This window comes from Babylonia areolata, chromosome 10 (genome assembly GCF_041734735.1).
Source record: "Babylonia areolata isolate BAREFJ2019XMU chromosome 10, ASM4173473v1, whole genome shotgun sequence".
Classification (NCBI taxonomy): Eukaryota; Metazoa; Mollusca; class Gastropoda; order Neogastropoda; family Buccinidae; genus Babylonia; species Babylonia areolata.
Genome location: NC_134885.1, coordinates 15,603,642 through 15,630,041, shown reverse-complemented (window position 1 = coordinate 15,630,041; position 26,400 = coordinate 15,603,642). Strand labels below are relative to the sequence as shown.

Sequence of the window (26,400 nt, the reverse complement as noted above, 5' to 3'; positions counted from 1 at the left end):
ATCCAGCTTGTGGCGCAGCTCTTCCAGCAGCAAGCAGCACCTTCCTGGCGTTCCCATCACCTTTGCTGGTCGGCAGCTATTGCTGCACTGCCGCGACTGCACACACCCAAACACGAATTCCGTCCCACTTACTGTCAACTTTCTTCTAAATCATTTCCACTATACTTCCTTTCCATAATGACAATAATAAGAATAATAAGGATACTTATATAGCACACTATCCTAAATCTGCTCTAGGTGCCTTACCAAAAACGCTTTTCTTACATAAAACATATCATGTACATACACACACACACAACAGACACACACACCTGCAATCATAAAGTTTAACATACATGTTTATCTACTCAGCTACCCTAACACATATGCACCACATAGGCAGGCACAAACTTACATAAACACACGCACACACCATACAACATTCATATATATGCATGTAGTTAGTACACATACATATGTAATACACATATAGTCAAGCACACCTAACGAACGGGGAAGTGGAACCTGCCACGAATTGAACTATTGCTGAGGGAAAAGGTGAGTTTTTTAGACGATATTTAAAAGATGTGAGGGAATCAAAAGACGAGGTTGCAGGAGCTTGTTCCACGTCTTTGGCGATTGAAAAGAAACGATCTGTGTCCATAGGTCTTACTTCTGGACGATGAGGTATCCTGAGAAGTCAGTAACAGAGGAAGAACGGAGCTTGGCGAGACGGGTAATAGATATGGATGAAAGTTACACCCTCGATACAATAATTAATTATTAATAATACCAATAACAACACCTGAATCTTCAGACCTTAAATATAATCTATACAGCATCTTCTCAAGTCAAAACAAGCTCAACAACTGTGATCTTTTAAAATGCCAAAAACCAAAGTATAACATGCATTCAACACAAAATGAACACAACTAAAAAAACAAGAAGGCCACAAGGCTTCAAGACTCACTTGTAATACGCTAAAGAAAAAAAAAAAAAAGCCTGAATGAAATAAAATTGAAATTATGGTGCTTAGAGCTCGCCGACCACTAATGCCATCTCAAGCTATCGCCCCCCGCGCAATAACGACTACAGAGGATAAAAAAAAACACCAATTAAAAACGAGTGAACACCTTAAAAACTTTCCGCCAAAGTTAAAAAAACTTCCATAAGTTTTAACAACCTTCAAAAACTGGTTAAAAAGGTTCTCTTCTTTAAAGAAGATCCATCAGCGCCCACGAGAGGACATCAACGAAACAAAGCCTTCAAAGAAACCGGCCGGTGTAATGTTCTGTGCGTCTAAAACGACCATGCAGAACCCAACAGTCCAAGGGACAACGTGGTTTCATCAACAGTGAGAGGCCTCGTCCAAGGGAATAGCATCGAGGGGGCCTCCTCACCACCATTCAACAAGTAAAATGAGTAAAAAAAAGTGTGCCCCGCGCCAGTCTGCACAGCACAGACTCCTCCTTTCTGTTACTTCACTACCCCTCCCCGAGGGAGGGACCCTCTTTAGGTCCGACGGATCTGGAAGAGCTTAATGACCGTCAGGGTGTTCCCTCTCCTCTTGCGCAAAGACTTAACGTAAGTGTGACCTTCCGCTTCATGTCTGTTAGGGTAACCAAGGATCTTGACAATTCTTCTTTAACCGTGTTCCTGGCCAGCAGGTCCGGCCCTTTTCGTTAACCACGAATGCCAACATGTCCGGGACCCAGGCCCAACACAACCTCGTACCTTCTTCTTCTCTTCGTAGCGAGGTAAAAGTTTCATAAAATTTCCTCCCAGCAGTATTGGGATGATTGATATTCCTGCAAGGCGATCGGCCTCCAGGGCTGACCAGGAGTCGGAAAAGATCATGAATCACCTCTGTTATCGAAGAGAGAACCATTTTTTTAACCCCAGAACCAGTGCGGTCAGTTCCGCGGTGTAAACACCGAGCAGTCAGACAGGATGAGTTCCCAGTGAGGGCCGTCAGGAAGGGACACGAACGCAGTGCGCGACTTTTGCGACTACTTCCTCTCTGCCGTCCTCTGACTTGGAACCGTCAGTGAGAGAATAGCTTTGAAAAGTGGGGGAATGTGTGGCAACAGTTTCCGAAAAGTAGGTTTCTGAAGCCAGAGAACTGGGTGGTGTCCGTACGGTAGCGAGGCCAATTCGTATCGGAACCTCAGGTGTTTAAAGGTCCCCTACGGAGGCTGTCAGGGAACTTAGGAGAAATCCGAGAATGTGAGCCAGCCAACAATCCAATCGGCCTTGTCTAAGTGCGGCTGAATGCGAGTCCGAGAGGGGTATGCAAGTTTGGGTTGTCCTGTAAATTTCTTATCCGAAAGGGTTGTTGAATACAGCGTCGTAAGCGGGTTTGTAGGTTCCGAGTACCATTTCAGATAATAGTTCAGGGTCAGCTTCATCCTGCGGTTGGAAGAGGCCGGTTCCCCCCGCCTCTGCGTTCCAGGCTGTGCACAGGGGTGGTGGGGTGCGGACAGCACCTAAGCTGAGACGGAGCCCTTGGTGGTGTAACTGGGTCCAAACAGTTTTCAGATAGGACGGGGGTCTGGGTGCCGAGCCGTATACCAACTTCCATAATCGCAGTTTTGGACCGGACCAGGGCTCTGTAGAGGGCAAGAGAGTTCTCTTATCCAGCACCCCCATTTCGTGTGTGCCACAACTCGGGATGAATGTTAAGGGCTTTATGGCAAGATATTTTCAGCTGTTTTTATGTGGCTGAGGAGTTCAGCTGTCTGGACGAAGACGACCCCTAGATTCTGGCCGTCCTTGACCGCCGTGATGGTGGATGTCCCAGAACGGATTTCATCAGGGTCCGGATAGAACGGGCGGAAATTTAAGTGAAAATGGATCAATTCAGTTTTGGAGGACGAAAACTGAAGCCATTCCTCCTCTGGCCAACACTGGATCTTGTTGACGCAGACTGAAGCCGTCGCTGGATGCTGCCGTACGTGCTGCCGGTTGCATATAAAGGCAAATATCATCTACGATCAAGCGAGCAGTCCGATCCCCCTCTGCACGGAGTTGAACGATGCCATTAATTTTGGGATGCTGAAAAGAGCGGCGACAGAATGCTCCCCTTGCGGGACACCCAGCTCCTGCTCGTGAATGTCTGGGGGGGGGGGGGGGACAGGGTGGTGCCGACTCACCCTGGAATTGGTCTGTCTTGTATAAAATTGTGGATGAACTGAGGGCAGGGGGGGGGGGGGGTGGGCGGGGCGGGAGGCAGGAGGGCCGTGCATGCTAAGCCGGAAAGAAGAAAACGACCATATTCCCACGTGGTTATCCGTAGGAAGCTTTCTCTCCAAGTCGAAACATATGGCCCACCACCTGGTTTGTTTGTGTTCCAAATGGCCATATGGCAGACATGGTGTTCCGGCCGGAGCAGATGGGATCACAACGGTAGAGCGTGGCTTGCCGGGAAACCTCACTTGTTCTTGTTTTCCGGCGCAGAAGGGGGGCGCGTCGGTCTCTAGTTACCACCCTCATCACAAGAGAAAAATAACCCCTATAGAATAACCGTTGACCAACTTTCTCCACCGTTTGCAGACCGCAGGCGGGACCGTGCAAATTGGGGCGAAGTTTATTGAGGTGTTCGAGAGGGGTTCATTTTATTTTTCCCTTTCCTTTTAGCCCCTTTTTCCTTTTTTTTTGCCCCCCGGTTTTTCGCAGCGGGATTATGAGCTTTCCGCCAGGAGGTGGAAAAAAGCCTGTGACCCAGATGTGTTAAAACTTTTAAGCAGGGTGTCACAGAACAGGTTTGGGGAAGTGCTTTAGAGTTTCAAATGGACCTCGTCCATTCCTGGACAGGAAATCCGTACAGGTCTGAAAGCAGATTTTAATTCGTTCATTGTGAAAGGGAGGGGTAAGTCTCTGTGTTGTCGAAAAAAGTTACATGGGGTTTTTTTTCCGACAGGGTTTTTGGTTTTAAGAAAGCGAGCAGATTTGTTAGCAGATCCTGAGTTCTGTTTCGAGTGTGGAGGGGCAAGCAAATTGGCAACTGCTTTCTTCTCCTGGTGACCAAAGCGTCTGAGAGTTAAGATGGGTGAAAGGTCGGCATACGTTTTTTTTGCCCTTAATATTCTTTTTAAAACCCTCCACACTTTCCTCTGGTGGGTTGGAGTTAAGGGGAAGAGCAAAAATCTCCTCCCATGACTTTTCCTCTGGCTCTTATTTAAAAACCTATACCTGATTTCGCCCTCAAGCTGTTGAGGATCAAACGCCTCAGGTCTCCCGAAAGACGCGTCGCTGCGCATCTCTTTCCGAGACCTGCGGGCCTCCCAACATTCCGCGTTGAACCAGGGCGTTCTAGGGACCTGAGGCTTGGATTAGAACGATGGACTGCGGCTTTTGTGGTGGGTTGGGCGCAATCTAAACGGATCCGCCGATCAGAAGCATCAGCAGGGCTCCATGCTTTCAATACTGTTTCTTTCCTGCAAGCATCGCTCCGCTTCTTATCTTGGTGGTAAAAAAACTCCAGTCTGCTTTTGGGGTCGTAATACAGGCGGTCAGGCAGAGAGTCCCCTTCTCCATCTGTGGGGCGGAGGACGCAGGAAAAGGGTGCACTTCCATGCAGATCAACGTCCAGGACTACGAGGATTGCAGACCGACAGTCAAACACGATGAGTTTCGTTTCCAGAGGACAGATGCAGTAAGTGGGAGACTTGTCGTTAAGACAGCACCAAGTCATGTTCAGAAAGAGGTTTTTCTATGAGATGACCTCGGGCTTGATGTCATCTCACTTCCCAGAGTGGGAGGTGTCCCATTGAAGTCGGCCCAACAGTAAAAACGGACGTGGGAGCTGGTCGACCAGTTACATGGGTCCCTGCCTCAGAACGCGGACGGAGGGGGAAGTAGAGAGATGCAGACAGTGATGGTTTTCCCTCAACGTGACTCCTGACTGCCACCGGCCTGTAAAAAGGGTGCATAAAAGAACTGTACTGTATAAAAGGGACTTTGCGAAGAAAAGAGCGACACCCTTCCCGCATGCCCGTCCTTGCTTCGGTTGGAAGCGGTTTAAAAACAGGAGTAAAAAACTCAGAGAGAGAATAAAACCTTGGCCATCTCTTTGCAGAGGTTCTCCTGCAGGCGCCAGCACTGAAGGGTTTCAAAGCACAAGACAAAGCAGGCTGGAGTTCCTGAAAAATTGGCGTGGAAATATCCCCGATGTTTCCCAGTGATCACTGCCATTAAAAAAAGGTTTAAAAAAAAAATAATAAAGCAGCAGCCTATTCATCGCTACCTCCCCCCTGCTCCTCTGCTTGCGGTGGCTCAAGGGTCCCCAGGATGGAATATTTATTTTCTCGAAGTAAATTTTTTCGGATTCCGACCGAGTCGAAATATCCATCCATCCCCGCGCCCTTCCCCAATTCCGCCGCCGAGGCCTCCGACCCACCCTCCCCTCCTTGAGTTTTTGGAGTTAGGGGGGGTGTTTCCGGCCCGACTTTCCGCCAGCCCAAGGGCCAGGCAGACAGAGGCGGGGCGAGGGTGCCGGGGGGTTGGTGGGGCGGGAGCGGGCAAACCGTGCCTCCGCCGAGGCTTTTTCTCGTCCTGCCCAGCGGGCCCGAGGACGCCGCACAGGATGGGAAGGGGTGGACACGGCCCTCCACGCAAGGCCAACGGTCCGACGTGACGGGTTAAGTCCGTCCGTCTGTGTTCCTGTGGACCGCTTCGTCTGGACCGCGACTTCCACCGTCCTGGGTCTGACGACAGTGGCATACGACACCTTAGGCGACGCGGCCTCCCCTGTTTCCTTGCCTCAAAGAAGGAAATTTTCTTTTCTATCTTGACTTTCTGGATTTGTTTCTCTTTTTTCCAGACGGGGCAGTCTTTCGATGAGGACGGGTGGCCACCTCCGCAGTTCACACAACGGGCTGCACTGACGCAATCGCCCTGGTGCGCCGCCTTCGAGCAGGTGCCACACGCCTCTTCTTCCTTACATTCGGTCCCTGACGTGTCCGAATTTCTGACATTTAAAGCATCTCAGGGGGGACGGCACATACAAGCTTACGCTGACCATGAGTATTCCGACCTGGAATGTTCCTTGGGGACATCCGGGCCAGCAGAAGGTGAGGAAGAAAGTGTTGGTCGGGACTCTGTCCCGACCCCCTTCCTCACGTAACCCTGTTACACGTCCGGTCACGCCCTGAAGACAGCTCGCTCTGATCCTCGGCCTCAGACACATCCTTCAACTCCGGGCCATCTGATGATCCCCCTTTGATGCAGATTGAGACCTTTGGGAGGGGAAACCTTTACCGCCCTATCCACGAAAGTGGTCGCCTTCAGAAGGAGGCTGTGTCTGCCTTTTGGACTCCATCTGAACTAAAAATGCTCGCGCTCCTCAGCCTCTTGAGGGACTTCAGCGATCCTGCCAGACACTGAAAGCCCTTCTGATAGTGAAGGGGCTGAAGAGCCCTACAACGGCTTGTCGTCATCATCGCCCTCCATGCACCCAGCCACGATGGCCAAATTCTAGAGCTCTCAACGGTCCTCCGAATCGGAGTCTGAGGTCATCGCGTTCCCTGTCCTTCGTCTTTTGCCAGAGTTTGGGGGTGAGTTTTATTTGGAAGTCATGTTGAAAAAAAAATATGTGAATTCATCCCGCCCTTACCCACCAGCCACCATGGGTCCACCTTAGGGGCCAGGGTCAAGGGAACACCAGCTGAGAACCCTTCCAGTTTCGGGAGGGATATACTACCAACAGTCCCAGCTCCAACGTGTACCCCCCCGATCAGGCCCAGCTCCCGTGGACAGGAGAACCGAGCACTAAGGGGGTTACCTTCGTCTGCCCACGTAAACTGCCCAGGTCTTGACCCGCAGCCCCAACGAAGGGTAGCGCGATTGACACACACGGTCCAATGTACCGCCTGTCTTTAGGAGAGGGTCCGAGCCAAAAGGGAAATGTGTGAGAGCATGTTGCTCTCCTCACAATCCCCATGATCCTCATTCCCCTCCATACACAGTCGCGCCGCACGGCAAACACAGCGGGCCTAAAGAAGGCCGCAGAGAAAAAAAGAATGTGGAAAAGAAGGCTTGATTGGGGAGCTGAGGACAGGAAAGAGGCAGTAAAAAAGAAGAATAGAGAACAGCGAAAGGGGACAGTGGGTCACGTTTAGTTTGGGCCTCACTCACGACCTGTTCGGCATGGAAGCCCTATCAGGGGCATCAGTACAAAACCACCACTTATTCAGCCCTGACAGCTACGATGGCTAGTAGGCTGTCAATTAAGACCTGGATCAGAGCACCAAACCCCAAGAAGCACTGATGCCCCCGGCCGACATAGCTCGCGCGATCACTGGCCACTATGCTCCTCCCGACACAACAAGGTAGTGACCCTCCCGGGAGTGGGTCAGGAGAACACCAGCCTGACCCCCTCCAGGTTTCGGGAGGAACAAAAAGCCTAATCGTTAAAATTGTTCTGTATTATTATAAACTTCAGGTTAAAAGGAAAAAAAAAAAGTCCTAACAGCAGATTTCGAACTCCGTGTGTTCGGGTGAGTAGAAACTGTCTTACCCATTACACTATCGTGGCTCCTTAAGGCCAGACACGCTAGTGAAATGTTTTGACCAAAATCATGATTTTTTTTGTGATTTTCGTTTTTTTTCGCATAATTTGCTTCTTCAACATCTAATCTTATAGTCCGTTTCACCTGGGTACTATATTCACTTAAATAAAGCTTCAAACAGCATCAACATGTGTGATTTCTTGTGAGTACCAAAGCACATCTCCTTCTTTTCCGTGTTTTCTCAGTTTTGTGTTTTGGTCCTCGTAAAACGATTTTTCAAAATGCTAATGCTCAAAAACTTTAAAAGATAGCATGTTCAAACTTGGTACTTTCTTTCTTTGTGTATTTATCTTTATTATAGTGCAGTGGGTTTGTATAGTACTAGTAAAAGAATGAATAACAGTCATTTGAAAAAAAAATTATGTCAAGGAATTTAGACACATTTCAACAAAAAAAATAATAATAAATGTAGTAGCGGCAGCCCCCATGGCCGCTGCCAGGAAACCTATGAACACCTAATAAATTGACTAATTTTGAAGTGCCTTTTCTCAAATTTAAATTTTCATTTTGTGAAAAACTATCCGACTGAAATAATTATTTTTATCATCCATATTTTAATTTTTATTGTGTTTTGCTTTATGCAATGCGTGAACGAGTTCGCGAATGGAAGAAAAAGAGTGTATTGAAACGCGAAATGGCGATCCTTGTTCAATGGCGGCCGGCGTCTTTCTGAGCGCGACACAGTTAGGTTTTTTTCAACCCATAGTGAAAAAATCGCATCCGTTGTTTTCCATTCATTGGTTACTGATTTAAAAAATCTGGGAGCCGTGAAATGCGAAAAGTTCAAGGAGAACTTTGTGTGTTTTTTTTCCAAGCCGTTGGGCGAATAGGGTAGTTCGAATCTGAAGCCAAAGTTTACGGGAATTTTCGGCTATCTTTCAACGCCTCGCACAGTGTCGAAAAAGAAATCTGACCTACGTGATACGTGTAATGAGCGGTAAAGAGGCATTTTCTGGCCTGATTCAATGTATCCGAAACTAAGATTTTTGATCCATGAGCAATTGCTCAAGCGATTCAAAAGCAGGTACACCTCTTCGTCAGTTGCGGTCGGCCCAATCAACAGTGGACATCAGGAGTAGCGGCACTGTTCATCTAACACAAAAATGGGCATTGTGTTTCCGCCAGAAAATTTAGTTTCATGGGGGGGGGCAGGTAAAGTTTTATATTATTTTTGAAAACGAATGTCTTTAGCACTTTCATGCACAATATTGAGCTGAAATTCTTTGAATCAGGATTTTGATCGATGTCAGTAACTGAGCAGCTTGGATCCTATTTCATCAGTGGTTTTCGTAACGTGGACACCGTCGGAACACGATTTATTTTTTTCTGAGTAAAACACCAAAAACTATTGATACAGAATGAAAAATGGACATGTTAAAACGGAGCCCAAGAATTCCAATTACTAATATTTGATTGATTTTTGCTTTAGTAAGCAAAATATTACCTGGGTCTAAACCGGAAGTGCTCGGGACAGCATTAACGTCGTCTGCTACAGACTCGGTGAGTGTTAAATAAGTGAGTAAAAAATTGTAATGTGGTTTCTTTTTCATAAAATGAGCATTTCATTCAACATCACACAAAAGTCTGATATTCTAGTTGCATTCTGCTTCGATAGCTGTGAAATTTTATACTAATATATACAGACAGATACTATGCTCTCACATTCCAAAAAGAACAAGAACACCATTTCATACTAACCCCCTGCTACCCCTCCCCCCACCTCCCCTCTGCAAACTTCACTTTAATAATTTGCTGAGAGTTGTATAATCATTCCCCTCACTTGTCTCCTGAGAATCTCCCACCAATGGTAAGGAGAGGGGAGGGGGTTGTCAAAGGTTGTGGCAAACTTGGCACTGAGCCAAATCACTGACCACTTGCTCAGGCTTAGAATCCTTGACTGCTGACAGTGACATAACCCACCACCTCCTCCCTCCAGTCATCCCCTTCCCCATTTCTTTCCTGTCAGTGGAGTAGGTGTGTTTAAAGGTGTGTGTGTGTGTGTGTGTGAGTGAGTGAGAGAGAGAGCAAGTTTGCATTTGCACAAGTGTGCTTGGTGATATGTGTATGTATGTGTGAGTATGAAAAAAAGTGTAATGTGAAGATATATGATTAATTTGAACAGTGCAGTCAACATCCTGTTTCTTAAAAAAATTAACACCAATTTTTAACAAACTAAAATTAGTAAAAAGAAAATCAGTACAATAATACCCATAGCCTAAGCTGCACATCAGGTTCAGTCAAACTATTATAACACTATCTGGGATCCAGCAATTAAGAGTATAATGTGTGTGTGTGTGTGTGTGTGTGTGTGTGTGTGTTCATGTAACCCATGATGTGCTGTGCATCTCGACTGCATGAAACAGGAAACAAAGGGATAATTCATGAAATGATAAAATGTAAAATACCATGCACATATTGTGAATGAAATATTCACTTTGATATATATATATATATCTAAGATATGCATTCTCACATACACACACAAATAAAGGTGAGTACACAAAATATATATTGAAGAATAAGATACTAAGTATGATGTGCATATTAACAATAAAATATTCAATATTTAGTAATCATATATACCTAGGACATTAAGTAATACATTCATCTCAATCATGAAATGTAGTACCCTGAAGTGGAAATATTTGAGTACATAATCGCATGCAACAAAGACACATAAGCTGAACAGTACATGTAGATGGCAAAGCTCTTGTCAGCAGCTGGAAAGGACAGACCCCCAAAACTTCAGCCTCAGTTGTCAAAGCATAAGTTGTTGCTGCAATTTGAGAAAGGTAAATGCAGCCAAATAGTTCAGTGCAGTTAATTTTGTGTTGCTGTTGAATGAATACTTACCTGTTAGTATGCCATTTTATAATTCTGTTATCACAGTGTTTTCCTCCCACTCAAAACACACCGAAATTGACAAAATCCTAAACATATATTAAACTGAGAGCTCTGTTTTTGGTTGTATGTTTTAAATTGAATATAACATTTGTTCTTTCTTATGAGCTGATCTGTGTATCTAACATGTTGCAGAAAGGGCTGCTCATGGCAGGGCATGCAAGACCTATTCAATGATCCAAAAAGGCCAGTATGAACAGCTAGGTAGCGAGCAGCATGTTATTGCTGATGCCAGGAAACCTGTGAGTGCCAAAAAGGAGATTTTTTGGTGTCCATTTTCTCTTTTGTGAATCGAATGCCATTTTGTGAAGAAATAAAGATGCGTCATCCACCTTTTATTTCTTATTTATTGTGGTTCTACAATGAAATGCATGACTGATTTCATGGATGGAAGAAAAAGCTAGAGAGCTGAAAGAAAACAAATTCATATATCTGTCATTTTTGCTAGCAACTTAAGTAATATTTGCTCCGTCCTGGGAACCTTTGTCGTGGAATGCCCCATCAACCTACCCATTCTGTATAATGCTCTCAAGTTGCATTTGTTTAAAAATTTGCAGTAATTTTGCAGAAGCTGATCAGCCAAGACAACTGGTAACTTATTGTGGCTGTAACTTCAATATTTTTTCAAAACCAAAAATTTTGAAGAAGTCTCAGCCACAACGTGCACCCTTATTTATGAGAAAATTGGGTATCATTCCTTTTCTGCCAACTTTAGATGGAAGTTTTAAGGTTGATTTTAATTTATTTTGAAAGCTGACATTTCACTTAATACGCACACAAAATTTCCTGGTCCTACTTGTGACAGTTACTAAAATATTCATCTTTGCAGCATGCTACCCCAATAAACAGTCTTTTTTCCGCTGGTGAAATTGAGGATTTTTCAAAGTTTTAGACTCTGATACTTAAAATTCAGTTAATTATCCTGCCTGAAAAAAATTCAGTGCACTTTTCGTGATGTATTCTGCAAGGTATTTTATTATGAAAGGCAACTGTCTATTCTTTTCAGTGCTGTAGACCTTCAAAGTTGCTATTCTGTGCAGATTGACATGTCTTGATTTTCTATTTCCCCCTACTTTGACAGGCATATTTTCCAATTTCTTTGCTGCTGAAGTGTTATTTTTTTTCTTGTGCAATATGCCATTATCATATGGTTTTTAGAAGTATATGAGTTTTCATTACAGTACCCTTATGGACAGTACAGTATGACTGTGAAAATGTGAAAATATTAAGTACTAACAGCATGTACGCATCGTCACATCTTTAAAATGGAATATCTTCAGAACCAATCAAGATATTCACTTACTCTTTTTTTTTCTTTCTTATATTGTCATGTTGTTTGTCAAAAATCATATTTCAGTCATTGTAATGAATATTTTAATTTTCACTGCCGCCACCTAATAAATGTATTTATTCAAATTCCAAAATACCACTGCACTATAATAAAGAACAAATACAAATAAATCAAATAAAAAAAACAGAAATAACATATCTATAAAGGTATCGAAGTTATAAGCTTTTAATTTTTTTTGTTTGTCGGCCATTTTGGATTCATTTCCATGGAAACCGTCATGATAAATTGCACAAAATGACCTTTTTAGACATGTTTAGTCCAATATCTTTGCATACCATGTCACAGAAAGCCATAAACTTCAAGTTTATTTCATACGTTTTTGTGCTACCGTGTCTGGCCTTAACTGACGTTCAAAAATATAATATTTAAACATGCTTTTTTAAAGGGTGATAAATCGATTGCAGTATTCACGGTGAGAATGCTGTTTAAATCATATTATTCTGGTGTATCTTAGGCATTCAAAAAATCTTTAAGGGCAATTAAAAATTCTTTTTTAAGTCCGCAGTAAAGAAAACGTGGCTATTGCCACAATCACACTGCAACATTTAGCTGTTTTCTCTGGATGTAGATCGATGTACAAATTTCAGTTAGTTACACCCGGTTGAAACGGTCGATTCAATTTCTCTTTTATGTTCATTCTAGTTTTATAGTTTTAAAGTTGATATGAAAATTGAGTATTCTGTTAAACTAATAACACGTAGAGCCAAGTACAAGTACTTCTAAACGTCTTATGAAGTGAAAAGGACTTCATTTTGAGAAAAGTCAAGACTGGAAATTTTTACGTTTCCGATCAATTCAAGGGTATTAACTCACATGGTTTGTTACTTTTAACTGTGAATTCCGACTGATTCTGTGGATATTTTTATGGCAGTTTGGGGCATAATCCAGTAAGTGATGAGGCATTCACAAATCTTTCTCTGAATAAATATTTAACGGTCTCCTTCTCCAACTTTCCATCATATGTTATCGTGTATTGTCCATTGAATATAGGATTGAACGGGCAGGTCAACAACTTGAAACGAAATGGCGTCGTTCGCGTTCGCGAAGAATATGAGCACGCACTTTGAATGTGTATAAATATGTGTACGCAATTGATTTTTGCCCATGACCTTCAGGGCTCAGCCAATAGATCTGTAGAGTCCACTCATCGTATTGATTTTAGTATTTTCCGATAAAGACCACTTGGGCGAATGAACATAGTGAAAGCCCTGTACACTGAGAGTAAAACACACAAGCTTTTTATGTATTGAGTATAATTTCAAAATGTAATGTTTAAGATGAAAAAGATCAGTTTAAAGCAAATTAAGTCCCCTAGCATTAATTACAGATTAATTTCCCTTTTTTACTATCTGCACCAAAACGTTTACAAAATAAAACTTCCATGCTTAGCAAAAGAAGTTCCCGTTTGAACAAAAAATTATAATAATGACTGCTCTTGTTGTTGTGTCAGAATATCAGATCAAAGTGCCAAGTTTACAGAATAAAAAAATATAAATATAACAGTAAATGCAGTTTGCATATAATTTGGCTTCTTTTTTTTATTTTTTTGTGCCCATCCCAGAGGTGCAATATTGTTTTAAACAAGATGACTGGAAAGAACTGAATTTTTCCTATTTTTATGCCTAATTTGGTGTCAACTGACAAAGTAGTTGCAGAGAAAAAGGCAATGTTACCACGGACACACACACACACACACACACACACACAACTGAACACCGGGTTAAAACATAGACTCACTTTGTTTACACAAGTGAGTCAATAATTTTTTTTTTTTTTTTTTTTTAAATTAAGACCATGGAAAACAGCAAGACTCACACAACAAAAATCAACCATCTGGTTTATAAAGCCTGTTACTGATGAATACTGATAAACCATAATAAACTTCATGGCAGTTTATCCTAACATGTTTAGTCTGATATCCTAAAGTTCAAGGGGGTGGAAGCTGAATTAAACTTAGCAACCCCACTTTCGGACCAGTACCAGAGACAGACCAGATCTTTGTCTCAGCTTACCAGAACAGCACACTGCACTGAAAAGGAGTACTGTGTGCGTGTTCAGAAGCATGCTCTTAGCAACAGAAGAGTGCAGCCACCATCTTTCAGCTTCACCAATGATTTTTATCTGCACTACTCCCTCTCTCTCTCTAACCCACTTTCCTTATCACAATCTTTCTCCCTCCTTGTGAGTACACATGCAGACACGCACACACACACACACAAACACACACACACACATCAGAGACTGAATGGCTTGGTGAAACCTGCCAAATATGTCACACATACCTGTAATACATCCTTTTAACAACACTCACAGAATGGGTAAAAATGGCACCAGCTCCGTCCAGCTTTCACAATTCACTTTCAGCTTTCAATACCCTTAAATCACTATACTCCACAATCTATATCACATTTCTATAACAAGATTAACCTCCTCACAGTAAGTGATAGCACGGGCTGGAGAGATGGGTGGGAAGAGAAAGACAGGACTAAGTAGCGTAAAGGTCTGGCACAGGCCAGTGTCAACAGTGCCAGAGAACAGCTGGACTTCATCATCAGATTTGAAAAATGGTAAACCACTGTAATTTGAAGAGCTTACTTCATAAGCATATGTCTCCAGATCTTCAAGTTGAGACTTCAGCTGGGTGATCAGCTTGAGTTGTTTCTCCCTCTGCTCACTTATCTTCTCTTCATGTTCCCTGTCACTCTGAAACATACAATCTATCATTACCTTCCTTCACAGTACAGAACCTATCATTATCTTCCTTCACAACACAGAATCCGTCAATATCTCCCTTTGCAATATACAATGTGACATTACCTTCCTTCATAAAACACAACCTGTCAATACCTCCCTTCACAACACACAACTTGTCATTAACTGCCTTCACAACACACAACCTGTTATTGCCTTCCTTCACAACACACAACTTGTCATTAACTGCCTTCACAACACACAACCTGTTATTACCTCCCTTCACAACACACTTCCTTCACAACACACAACTTCTCATTACCTTCCTTCACAACACGTAACTTATCATGGCCTTCCTTCACAACACACTCTTCCTTCAAAACACACAACTTATCATGGCCTTCCTTCACAACACACTCTTCCTTCACGACACACAACTTATCATGGCCTTCCTTCACAACACACTCTTCCTTCACAACACACAACTTATCATTACCTTCCTTCACAACACACTCTTCCTTCACAACACACAACTTATCATGACCTTCCATCACAACACACTCTTCCTTCACAACTTATTACCTTCCTTCACAACACACAACTTATCATGGCCTTCCTCCACAACACACATTTCCTTCACAACACACAACTTATCATGGCCTTCCTTCACAACACACTCTTCCTTCACAACACACAACTTATCATGACCTTCCTTCACAACACTTCCTTCACAACTTATCATTACCTTCCTCCACAACACACTCTTCCTTCACAACACACAACTTATCATGGCCTTCCTCCACAACACACTCTTCCTTCACAACACACAACTTATCATGACCTTCCTTCAAAACACACAACTTATCATGACCTTCCTTCACAACACACAACCTGTCAGTACCTTCCTCTCACAACACACAACCTGTCAGTACACACAACCTGTCAGTACCTTCTTTCACAACACACAACCTGTCAGTACCTTCCTTCACAACACACAACCTGTCAGTACCTTCTTTCACAACAGATAACCTGTCATTACCTTCTTTCACAACACATAACTTGTCATTACCTTCCTTCACAATATACAACCATTCATTACCTGCCTTAACACACATAAACTATTATTACCTTCATTCACAACATACATCCTACCATTACCTTCCTTATTTAGTTATAAACACACAAACTACCATTACTTTCCTTCACAACATACATCCTATCATCACCTGCCTTCACAACACACAACCTGTCATTACCTTCATTCACAACAAATATCCTACCATTACCTACCTTAAAAACACATAACCTACCATTACTTTCCTTTTACAACATACATCCTATCATTACCTGCCTTCACAACACACAAACTACCATTACCTGACTTCACAACATACATCATGGCCTTCCTTCACAACACACTCTTCCTTCACAACTTATCATTACCTTCCTTCACAACACACTCTTCCTTCACAACACACAACTTATCATGGCCTTCCTCCACAACACACTCTTCCTTCACAACACACAACTTATCATGGCCTTCCTTCACAACACTCTTCCTTCACAACACACAACTTATCATGACCTTCCTTCACAACACTCTTCCTTCACAACTTATCATTACCTTCCTTCACAACACACAACTTATCATGGCCTTCCTCCACAACACACTCTTCCTTCACAACACACAACTTATCATGACCTTCCTTCACAACACACAACTTATCATGACCTTCCTTCACAACACACAACCTGTCAGTGGTGGTGGTGTGTGTCCATCAAGATCGATGATGACCATCGTTGTCATCCGGATGGGGGGAGGGTGGTGGTGGGGTGGGGGGATGCTCATGAATCTATCTGTGAATGCGAAGATGGCTGAATAGTCCAATCTGCGCACGAAATGTTCGCTGACAGTTGGGGCAGACAAAGACAGGCATATATTGTCAGGGAGCTTGTTTGCCCGTGACTTTCTGGCCTGCCTCTTCTGAACAGCTGCAGCAGTCCTGTTGGCCTCACACAACTTGGCGCCTCTGTGCACAGCAGCGCGCCATTTGTCACAGTCCACTGTAGATTCCTCCAAGGAGTCGGGGTTGATATCAAACGCTTTCAGAGAGACTTTCAGAGTATCTCTGAAGCGCTTCTTCTAACCTCCGTGTGATCTCTTCCCTTGTTGCAGCTCACCATAGAAGAGCCTTTTGGGCAGCCGATGGTCTGGCATGCGCGCCACGTGTCCAGCCCAGCGAAGCTGGGACTGCATCAGGATGGTGAAGATGCTGGAAAGGGTGGCTTTTGCAAGCACCTCCGTGTCTGGGGTCCTGTCTTGCCACTTGATGTTCAGTAGCTTCCTGAGGCATGTTGTGTGGAAGTGGTTCAGCTTCTTGGTGTGTTGTTGGTACACTGTCCAAGTTTCGCAGGCGTACAGTAGTGTGGGGAGAACTACTACTCTGTAGACCTTTAGCTTGGTCTCAAGACCAATGCCTCTTCTGCTCTAGACATTTGCATAGAGTCTGCCAAAGGTTGCGCTTGCTCTTGCAATCCTGGAGTTCACTTCATTGTCGATGTTCGCATTTCGTGACAGTGTGCTGCCAAGGTATGTGAACCGCTCCACCGCACTGAGTCTCTGACCGCTGACTGTGATGTTGGGCTCAACGTGGGGTTTCCCTGGGGCTGGCTAATGGAGAACTTCAGTTCTCCTCGTGCTGATGGTAAGGCCGAAGTTCCTGCTGCCAGTGGCAAACTTGTCAACACTGAGTTACATGTCAGCTTCAGATCCAGCGCTGAGGGCACAATCATCAGCAAACAAAAAGTCTATGATGATGTCTGTCATGACCTTCGTTTTTGCTTGAAGCCTTCTGAGGTTAAACAGCTTGCCATCTGTTCGGTACTTTAGGCCAATTCCAACATCGCCATCTCTGAAGGCATCAGTAAGCATTGCAGAGAACATGAGGCTGAACAGTGTTGGCACCAGGACACAGCCTTGCTTGACACCATTTGTGACAGGAAAAGGAGCAGATGTTTCGCCATTGTCCTGGACTCGAGCATGCATGCCTTCATGGAATTGGCTGACCAAGGAAATAAATTTCCGAGGGCATCCGTACTTGGCCATGATTTTCCACAGTCCCTCTCTACTCACGGTGTCGAAGGCCTTAGTGAGGTCGACATAGGTGGAGAACAGATCAGCATTTTGCTCCTGACATTTCTCTTGCAGCTGCCTTGCAGCAAACACCATGTCGGTGGTTCCGCGAAATTATCATGACCTTCCTTCACAACACTCTTCCTTCACAACTTATCATTACCTTCCTTCACAACACACTCTTCCTTCACAACACACAACTTATCATGGCCTTCCTCCACAACAAACTCTTCCTTCACAACACACAACTTATCATGACCTTCCTTCACAACACACAACTTATCATTACCTTCCTTCACAACACACAACTTATCATGACCTTCCTTCACAACACACAACCTGTCAGTACCTTCCTTCACAACACACAACCTGTCAGTACACCAACCTGTCAGTACCTTCTTTCACAACACACAACTTGTCATTACCTTCCTTCACAATATACAAGCTATCCTTAACTTCCTTCACAATATACAACCATTCATTAGCTGCCTTAACACACATAAACTATTATTACTTTCATTCACAACATACGTCCTACCATTACCATCCTTATTTAGTTATAAACACACAAACTACCATTACTTTCCTTCACAACATACATCCTATCATCACCTGCCTTCACAACACACAACCTGTCATTACCTTCATTCACAACAAACATCCTACCATTACCTACCTTAAAAACACATAACCTACCATTACTTTCCTTTACAACATACATCCTATCATTACCTGCCTTCACAACACACAAACTACCATTACCTGACTTCACAACATACATCATGGCCTTCCTTCACAACACACTCTTCCTTCACAACTTATCATTACCTTCCTTCACAACACACTCTTCCTTCACAACACACAACTTATCATGACCTTCCTTCACAACACACAACCTGTCAGTACCTTCCTTCACAACACACAACTTATCATGACCTTCCTTCATAACACACAACCGGTCAGTACCTTCCTTCACAACACACAACCTGTCAGTACCTTCCTTCACAACACACAACCTGTCAGTACACACAACCTGTTAGTACCTTCTTTCACAACACACAACCTGTTAGTACCTTCCTTCACAACACACAACCTGTCAGTACCTTCTTTCACAACACACAACTTGTCATTACCTTCCTTCACAATATACAAGCTATCCTTACCTTCCTTCACAATATACAACCATTCATTAGCTGCCTTAACACATATAAACTATTATTACTTTCATTCACAACATACGTCCTACCATTACCTTCCTTATTTAGTTATAAACACACAAACTACTATTACTTTCCTTCACAACATACATCCTATCATCACCTGCCTTCACAACACACAACCTGTCATTACCTTCATTCACAACAAACATCCTACCATTACCTACCTTAAAAACACATAACCTACCATTACTTTCCTTTACAGCATACATCCTATCATTACCTGCCTTCACAACACACAAACTACCGTTACCTGACTTCACAACATACATCATGGCTTTTCTTCACAACACACTCTTCCTTCACAGCTTATCATTACCTTCCTTCACAACACACTCTTCCTTCGCAACACACAACTTATCATGGCCTTCCTCCACAACACACTCTTCCTTCACAACACACAACTTATCATGACCTTCCTTCACAACACACAACTTATCATGACCTTCCTTCACAACACACAACCTGTCAGTACCTTCCTTCACAACATACAACCTGTCAGTAAACACAACCTGTCAGTACCTTCCTTCACAACACACAACCTGTCAGTACCTTCCTTCACAACACACAGCCCACGGCTGCTCAGCCGAGCACAAAATCCGGCTCTTTAGTTGGCCGAGCAGCGTCTAGCGTCTTAGGTCAAAAATTTTTTAATGCCAGACTTTCCCACCGCACTCTGTACTGACCGGCACATTTGCCGCGGTATTTCTGGCCCTGCGCGCCAAACTGGGACACTGCCTTCTTTGTTTCACTCGGCCCCGCGGCCCCCGCCCCACTTTTCCCACCTTTTCATAGCATCCACACATTTCCTGCAGCGATTACAGAAAGTTGAATTATTGCTATTCCTGGTTGTATTATTGGAGTGCAGTTTGATTTGATTTACACAATTTCATTATTTTATCAACATCATCGTTTCATTTTTTTTTTTTTTTTTTTTAACCTTAAAAATCTTCGTCTTTCTCGTGGAATGAAGGGCACGGCAGTGCCATAAGCCGACAGACACTCCATCCCCCTGCTGCTCGCACTCACCATGCTACAGTTTGTTCATTTAAACGTTTGTTGTGCTGCCAAGAAAAATCGCACAACTCAAAAGGTAAGCTGATCTGCATGCAGGCATGCTATATGTTCTGTGTGTATTTACGATGTTACTGTGCTAAATGCCTGTTTTCTTAGAGAGGGATTTAAACTTAACGATTTTTGCGATCATGTTTCTGCTTATCCTTCACTTCTCTTTCTTCATTTATGTTTCAGTCGTAGCCGCAACAACCGCTATGTAAGAAAACATATTGTGTTTGGAGTCAATGGAAAGCTTATTTTGTGTTCTTTTTAGAAAACCACTTCTTTAGTCGTTATTTCCGATCCATCAGAGGAGATGATGCGCGAAAGAAACAAAGCAGATTTACCGCCGAACAAGCGTACAGCGAGTGCCGCTGACGTGGCCTGTTTGTCAGCCGCGTTTATTTATATCCATGCCCTACTTCCTGGGTTCACGAACTTTCGCAGGGCCAACTAAAGTGCCAGCACTGAACACCCGTGAGCCTGTCAGTACCTTCTTTCACAACACATAACTTGTCATTACATTCCTTCACAACATACAAGCTATCATTACCTTCCTTTACAATATACAACCATTCATTACCTGCCTTAACACACATAAACTATTATTACCTTCATTCACAACATACATCCTACCATTACCTTCCTTATTTAGTTATAAACACACAAACTACCATTACCTGACTTCACAACATACATCCTATCATCACCTACCTTCACAACACACAACCTGTCATTACCTTCATTCACAACAAACATCCTACCATTACCTACCTTAAAAACACATAACCTACCATTACTTTCCTTTACAACATACATCCTATCATTACCTGCCTTCACAACACACAAACTACCATTACCTGACTTCACAACATACATCCTATCATTACCTGCCTTCACAACACACAAACTACCATTACCTGACTTCACAACATACATCCTATCATTACCTGCCTTCACAACACACAAACTACCATTACTGTGTGTGTGTGTGTGTGTGGGGGGGTCACATTTTGGTGTGTGTATGTAACATAGATGTAATGTTTCATGTTAACAAAGCGTTTTTGCAAAGCACCTAGAGCAGATTTCTAAATAGTGTGCTATATAAGTATCCATTATTATTATTATTATTACTTTCCTTCACAACAACAACAAAATACATCGATCAAACATATCAATATTTTGATCTTATGAAACATTCCTAAACAAAAACAAAAGTCAAATAAATATTATATTCCAACAATAATTACTCACAACACATTTGTTTTGTCGACAACCATGCCTAGAAATGGCTGTAACCGTGAACGATAACTAATTTGAAGAAAAGAAAAAAAACTGTTTAAACTTTAATGAAGAGTTATTATCTTCACACGGAGTCAAACTGCTACTGTCCAAAAAAATGCCAGAGTAGATGGTAAGCACACACACACACACACACACACACACAGACACACACACATGCAGACAAATGGTCTAAATATATACTTACTCTGTACACGCAAATTTCAACAAATCAAGGGCTAAATAAAAGACTAACAAACTCATTTTATTCATAAATCCATGGGAGCATGCTAAACATGAAAATATACATACCAACATACCAAAATGCACACAGAACGGTCAGTTATGTGGCATAAAGAAAAATACTTAATGTACACACCATTTCTTCCAAAATCTGAGCATCCTGTGAATGGCAGCCTCTCACATCAGGAATACCCTTGAAGGCAAAGTCTTCTAGCTCCTTCAGGAGTATCTGTTCATTAGAAAAAGTGCGACATCTTTCTTTTCATCATTCAAATACATTTAAAAAGAAACTATCATTCTACATATTTTTTTAATGTAACACCGTCACAATCGATTACAGACATGTCTGTCTCTTTTACATGTTTATTTGTTTCAAGACCACTTTTTTCAAACTTTTGGCATTTGGACCAACAAAGGACTTTATAATAACTGAAAGCTTTTGTGCATAACCATCTAACTGTGAAATGAAAATTGGGATTTAAGCTGGAATTCCATAAACATGGCACCTAAAACAGCACTGGCACGACACGAATCGCACAAACTGTAAAACTTACATCCTGAATCCATCAACACGAAACAACACCAGCACGGCACCGATACTAGCTCCAGCAAAGGCATCAAACGTCGTTTTGTTCCATGCAGCGATCTGTGCTGTTTCGTCTGTGCATCGTCAACAAAACATAGAGGCCTTGACCCAAGATTGTTTTGTATTTTGAGATCCACGAGATCTTGAATGTATACAAAGTAGAATTTGACTATCATTATTTGAAAGATCTAGTGTTTTTCTCACTTTTTTTTTCATTCATTCTTTCCTTTATTTACCTATCATTTATCTGTTCATTTACTTATCCTTTCATTTTGGTATTTACAATTCATTCATTCGTTTCTTTATTCATTTATTTGTTGTTCCTGATGTTATTTCACTTGTTCCTGTTGTTATTTCACAAATGGTCATTGTTTAATCAGTCAGTAACAGACCCACCTGACCTTTCTCCTGTTCCCCTTTATGAGTATGAATTAAGGCTTTATTTGTTTGTGCATTTATGTATTTATTTCTCTATTCATTACTGTATCTATTTGTTTGATTGCCTATTTATTGGTTTCTTTATCCATTCATTCATTTATTCACTTGTTTTCTTTACTATTTATTTATTCAAATCATGGCAACTAGTTCAGAGAGATGGAAAAATGTTTAGCGATACATTTTTCATGGTTCAGTTCCATATTACTGAAGCTGCTCCTTCTTTTCCTTCATCAAGAACAGAACCATCTGTAAAAAGTTTTAGATAATTTCTGAATTTACTTTTTTAGTGACAGTATACAAAACTCTTTCACAAAATAGGCAAATCATTTTTCTGCAAGTGCGTGTTTTATCTTCAGTTTAACGTCTATTCTCTATAAGTGTTTTTAGATGGAAAGGAGTCAAATAGTGGATATAGGAAAGGGAGTGCATGTGAATATTAGTGTAAAAAAGTGTTCATGTTATGTATCAGAGGAAAGGTAGATTATTATAAGAAAAAGAGATTGTGGTGTGTATTGAATGAGATGCCATGGGGGGAAGGGGGGGGGAGAATATGTATATGCATATCAACAAGTATTAACCTACAACAATGTAAATATAAATAACAACATTAATTGTAATACATCAAAGGAGGATACCAACTGGACTGGAGTTTAAAATTTCTGAAAACATTCTAAGCAATGAATAATCATTCAAAATCTTTTCAGTGGTTAATGAAATATTGGAAGAAAAGTCATCAATTACAACTTTTGGAATTAACTGTCTTATGCTCGGACAATGAACGAGTAGATGGTTTACAGTTATTTGCTTTCCGCATATACATTTTATATTTTTAGAAAATTTTGTACGAAAGGCATTTAAACGAATTCTATACATTAGACTTGTAATTTGTCTTGAATGTGCTGCTGGTGTCGAATTTAGAAAATGTTTGGGATTAGCTGCATTCTTTGTGTTTACACAACAGTGGTAATATTGATTATTTGAATCTATAAGTAATTTCTGAAATCGATTTCTAGATACATTTTTTATACAACTAATGCATTCATGCAGATCTAACTGGATGTCAAGTTGTACTGCGCCTTCGAAATTACGTGCTGCTTCTTCTTCTTCTTCTTTTCGGTCGCACTTGTCACAGAGTCAGGCTGGCCTGCGAGACAAATGTCGTTGTGGCTTCCAGGTCTTGTCTGCAGCCGTAGAGCTTGGTGCGTAGTGGGGTCGCTTCAGGCCACACGGTGTCTCTCAGTCCCTGGTGAAGGGGACAAGTCTGCAGAACATGTTCTGGTGTTTGGTCTTCAAGACCACAGGGACTGGTCGGTGATGGTGCCAGCTTCAGCTTCTTGAACATGTGCGTGTTGAGGCGGCAGTGTCCTGTGCGTAAGCGCATAATTGCTACCTGCTGCCAGCGTTCAAGCTCGTGATATGCATCCCTTGTGGCTTGTGGTCGCAGTGCTGCCTTCACAAGGGTCTTCTTTTCAGCGAAGCTAACACTGTTGTTTGGTTGTCTTTCTTTCGCTCCGAGTTTGGCGAGCTGGTCCGCAATTTCGTTGCCTGGAATTCCGCAGTGGGCTGGAACCCATTGCAGGACTACTCATCGTTGCTGGGCAACTTCTTGTAGTTTCTCCTTGAGACGAGGAAGTTTATCTCCTGCAAGGGCTTCCAGGACAGACAACGCATCTGTCAGAAAGACAACTTGTGGGCATTCGCTCTCTGAGTCGTGAACCATTGAAGCAGCCTGCATGAGCGCCTGAACCTCAGCTGCGTAGTTTGAACAGTACTTTCTTGTGGGTATCCTTGCTGTGGATGTGTGGTGCTCAGGAGACTTCATGTACACTCCTGCTCCTCCATCAGCAACAGCGTTGGTTGCAGAGCCATCTGTGTACACGTGAATCCAGGATTCTTCAGGGTACCTTTCAGCAATCATGGCTTGTGTCAGAGTGCGTTTGGCCATGTCATCCTGAGAATCTCCTGGAGCGACCTGAGGGACTGATGTTGAGATATGAAAACTTGTGGAGTCTTCATTCCATGGCTGCGGCAGGTCGTTGGGACTCAGTGGAAGCGTCGATGGAGGCACACCATCCCGGTGCGCCCTGGCAAGTCTCTTGCTTTCATGGATAAAGCTACTGCGCTTGAGGCGGTTCTTTGTCAGTCCGTTCATCCTCTTCTTCATCGGATGATCAGGCAGGCACTGGAACTTTTCTGCTTGGACCATGATTTTGGCGTCTCTCCTTTGTGCAAGGGGTTGTGTGGCAGTAACCTCCTCCATGGCCTTGATTGGTGTGGATCGCATGGATCCGGTGATGATCCGTAGGGCTTGATTTTGGACCCTATCCAGAGACTGCTGGTGGGTCTTCGCTGCCGTAGACCAGGCTGTTGAGCCGTACTCAAGGTGGGGCCTGACGGTTCCATGGTAGACGCGCTTGAGTATCGTTTCGTTTGCTCCCCAGCTGGTTCCGGCTAGCTTTCGCATGATGGCCAACTTGCGTCTGGCTTTTGCTTCAGCACGTTTGATGTGTGGCTTCCAGGTTTGTCTCTTGTCGAAGGTGACACCAAGATAGGTAGCCTCCTCGTCACTTCTCAGGGGTGTATCGTCCAGTTTGATGGTTCCTGGTTTTTGTTTTGGTGACAGTGTGAAGAGTGTTGTAAAGGACTTTTCTTTGTTGATGGCTACACACCACTCCTCTGCCCATGCTGCTAAGCGGTCTGCTGCTAGCTGCATTCTGTAGGTGGCGGTAGTGGCATGTTCCTCCTTACACCACATCACTAGGTCATCAGCGTAGAGTGCAGCATGGATACCTTTGGGAAGTGTTTCAATGAGGTCATTGATGAAGATCAAGAAGAGGGAAGGGGAGAGGACTCCTCCCTGTGGAATTCCGTGTCGCAGCAGTACTTTCTTGCCTTTGTGTCCATCAATTGTGACCCTTGCCCTGCGGTTGTGGAGATAGGATCTGATCCAGCGCAGCATGTTCCCTGCGACCCCACATCTCTGCAGCTTCACGAGGAGGCCGTCAGTCCAGACTTTATCAAAGGCCTTTTGCAGATCAATCCAGGCAGCAAGAACTACCTTCTGCTCCTGGAACGCATCTTCTATTTCTTGTGCGAGGTAGGTAGCTTGGTCCTCTGTGCTGTGAAACTGACGAAAGCCTGCCTGTTCAGAAACCAGGATGTTTTCAGTCTCGAGATACCAAAGCAGGCGCTGATTCACTATCCTTTCTAGGGTCTTCACAACGCAGCTGGTCAAGCTGATTGGTCTGTAGCTGGCCGCCTTCTTCTTGTCCTTTCCCTTCTTAAGGATAGGAATCATGATGGCTTCTCGCCAGACTTGAGCCAAGGTCCCAGTTTCCCAGCTGTGGTTGTAAACCTCCAGAAGTTTCAGGACGGCGGTGTTGCCGAGGTGCTTCAACATCTCGTTAGTGATCCCATCTGGCCCTGGGGATTTCCTGGTTTTTAGTTTCCTCAGAGCTGTCTGAAGCTCGTAAAGAGTGAGGGGCTGCTTCATGAGTTTCACATTGGTGTTGTGGGTCCGTTCTCTCTGTTCCCTTCTTGCTTCTCTTGTTTGGAGAGGGCTGACAGGTACATTGCTCTCCTCTGCGTAATTGTCAGCAAAGCGGTTGGCTGCGCGTCGTCCTGTCAGTAACTCTCCGTTCTCCTCCAGCACAGTTGTCTGAGCTCTGCTGCCTTCATCATTGAGTTGACCTACAACTTTCCACAGCTTCCTTCCATCTTTCTCAAGGTTCAGCGCCGCTGTCTTCTCTCTCCAGCTCTGGCGTCTCGCTTGTACTTTTGCCTTGAGGAATTTGGCTTTCGTCTGCTGAAGTCGCAGGTGGTTCTCATCTGATGGATTTCTTTCTGCTTCCTGTCTGGCTTCTGTCATCTCGTCCTGAAGTTCTTGAAGCTGGTTTGACCAGTAGGGTTTGTAGTCTTTGCGAGCTCCACGTGGAATACATTCTTGGGCTGCTTGA

General features: G+C 43.3%; 1 protein-coding gene across 1 annotated transcript in view; it reads right to left on the bottom strand.

Annotated features, from left to right (window-relative positions):
* The window catches only part of LOC143286667 (RUN domain-containing protein 1-like), a 134,254-nt gene that overhangs the window by 58,297 nt on the left and 49,557 nt on the right, over positions 1-26,400 (bottom strand). Inside the window, exons 4-12 of the mRNA XM_076594303.1 lie at positions 21,557-21,649; positions 14,395-14,502; positions 6,597-6,722; positions 6,100-6,215; positions 5,427-5,684; positions 4,171-4,290; positions 3,638-3,692; positions 2,356-2,432; positions 61-96 (exon numbers count right to left, since the gene is read on the bottom strand). Coding sequence (XP_076450418.1) covers positions 61-96; positions 2,356-2,432; positions 3,638-3,692; positions 4,171-4,290; positions 5,427-5,684; positions 6,100-6,215; positions 6,597-6,722; positions 14,395-14,502; positions 21,557-21,649 — 989 coding nt within the window. The remainder of the gene's footprint in view (positions 1-60; positions 97-2,355; positions 2,433-3,637; positions 3,693-4,170; positions 4,291-5,426; positions 5,685-6,099; positions 6,216-6,596; positions 6,723-14,394; positions 14,503-21,556; positions 21,650-26,400) is intronic.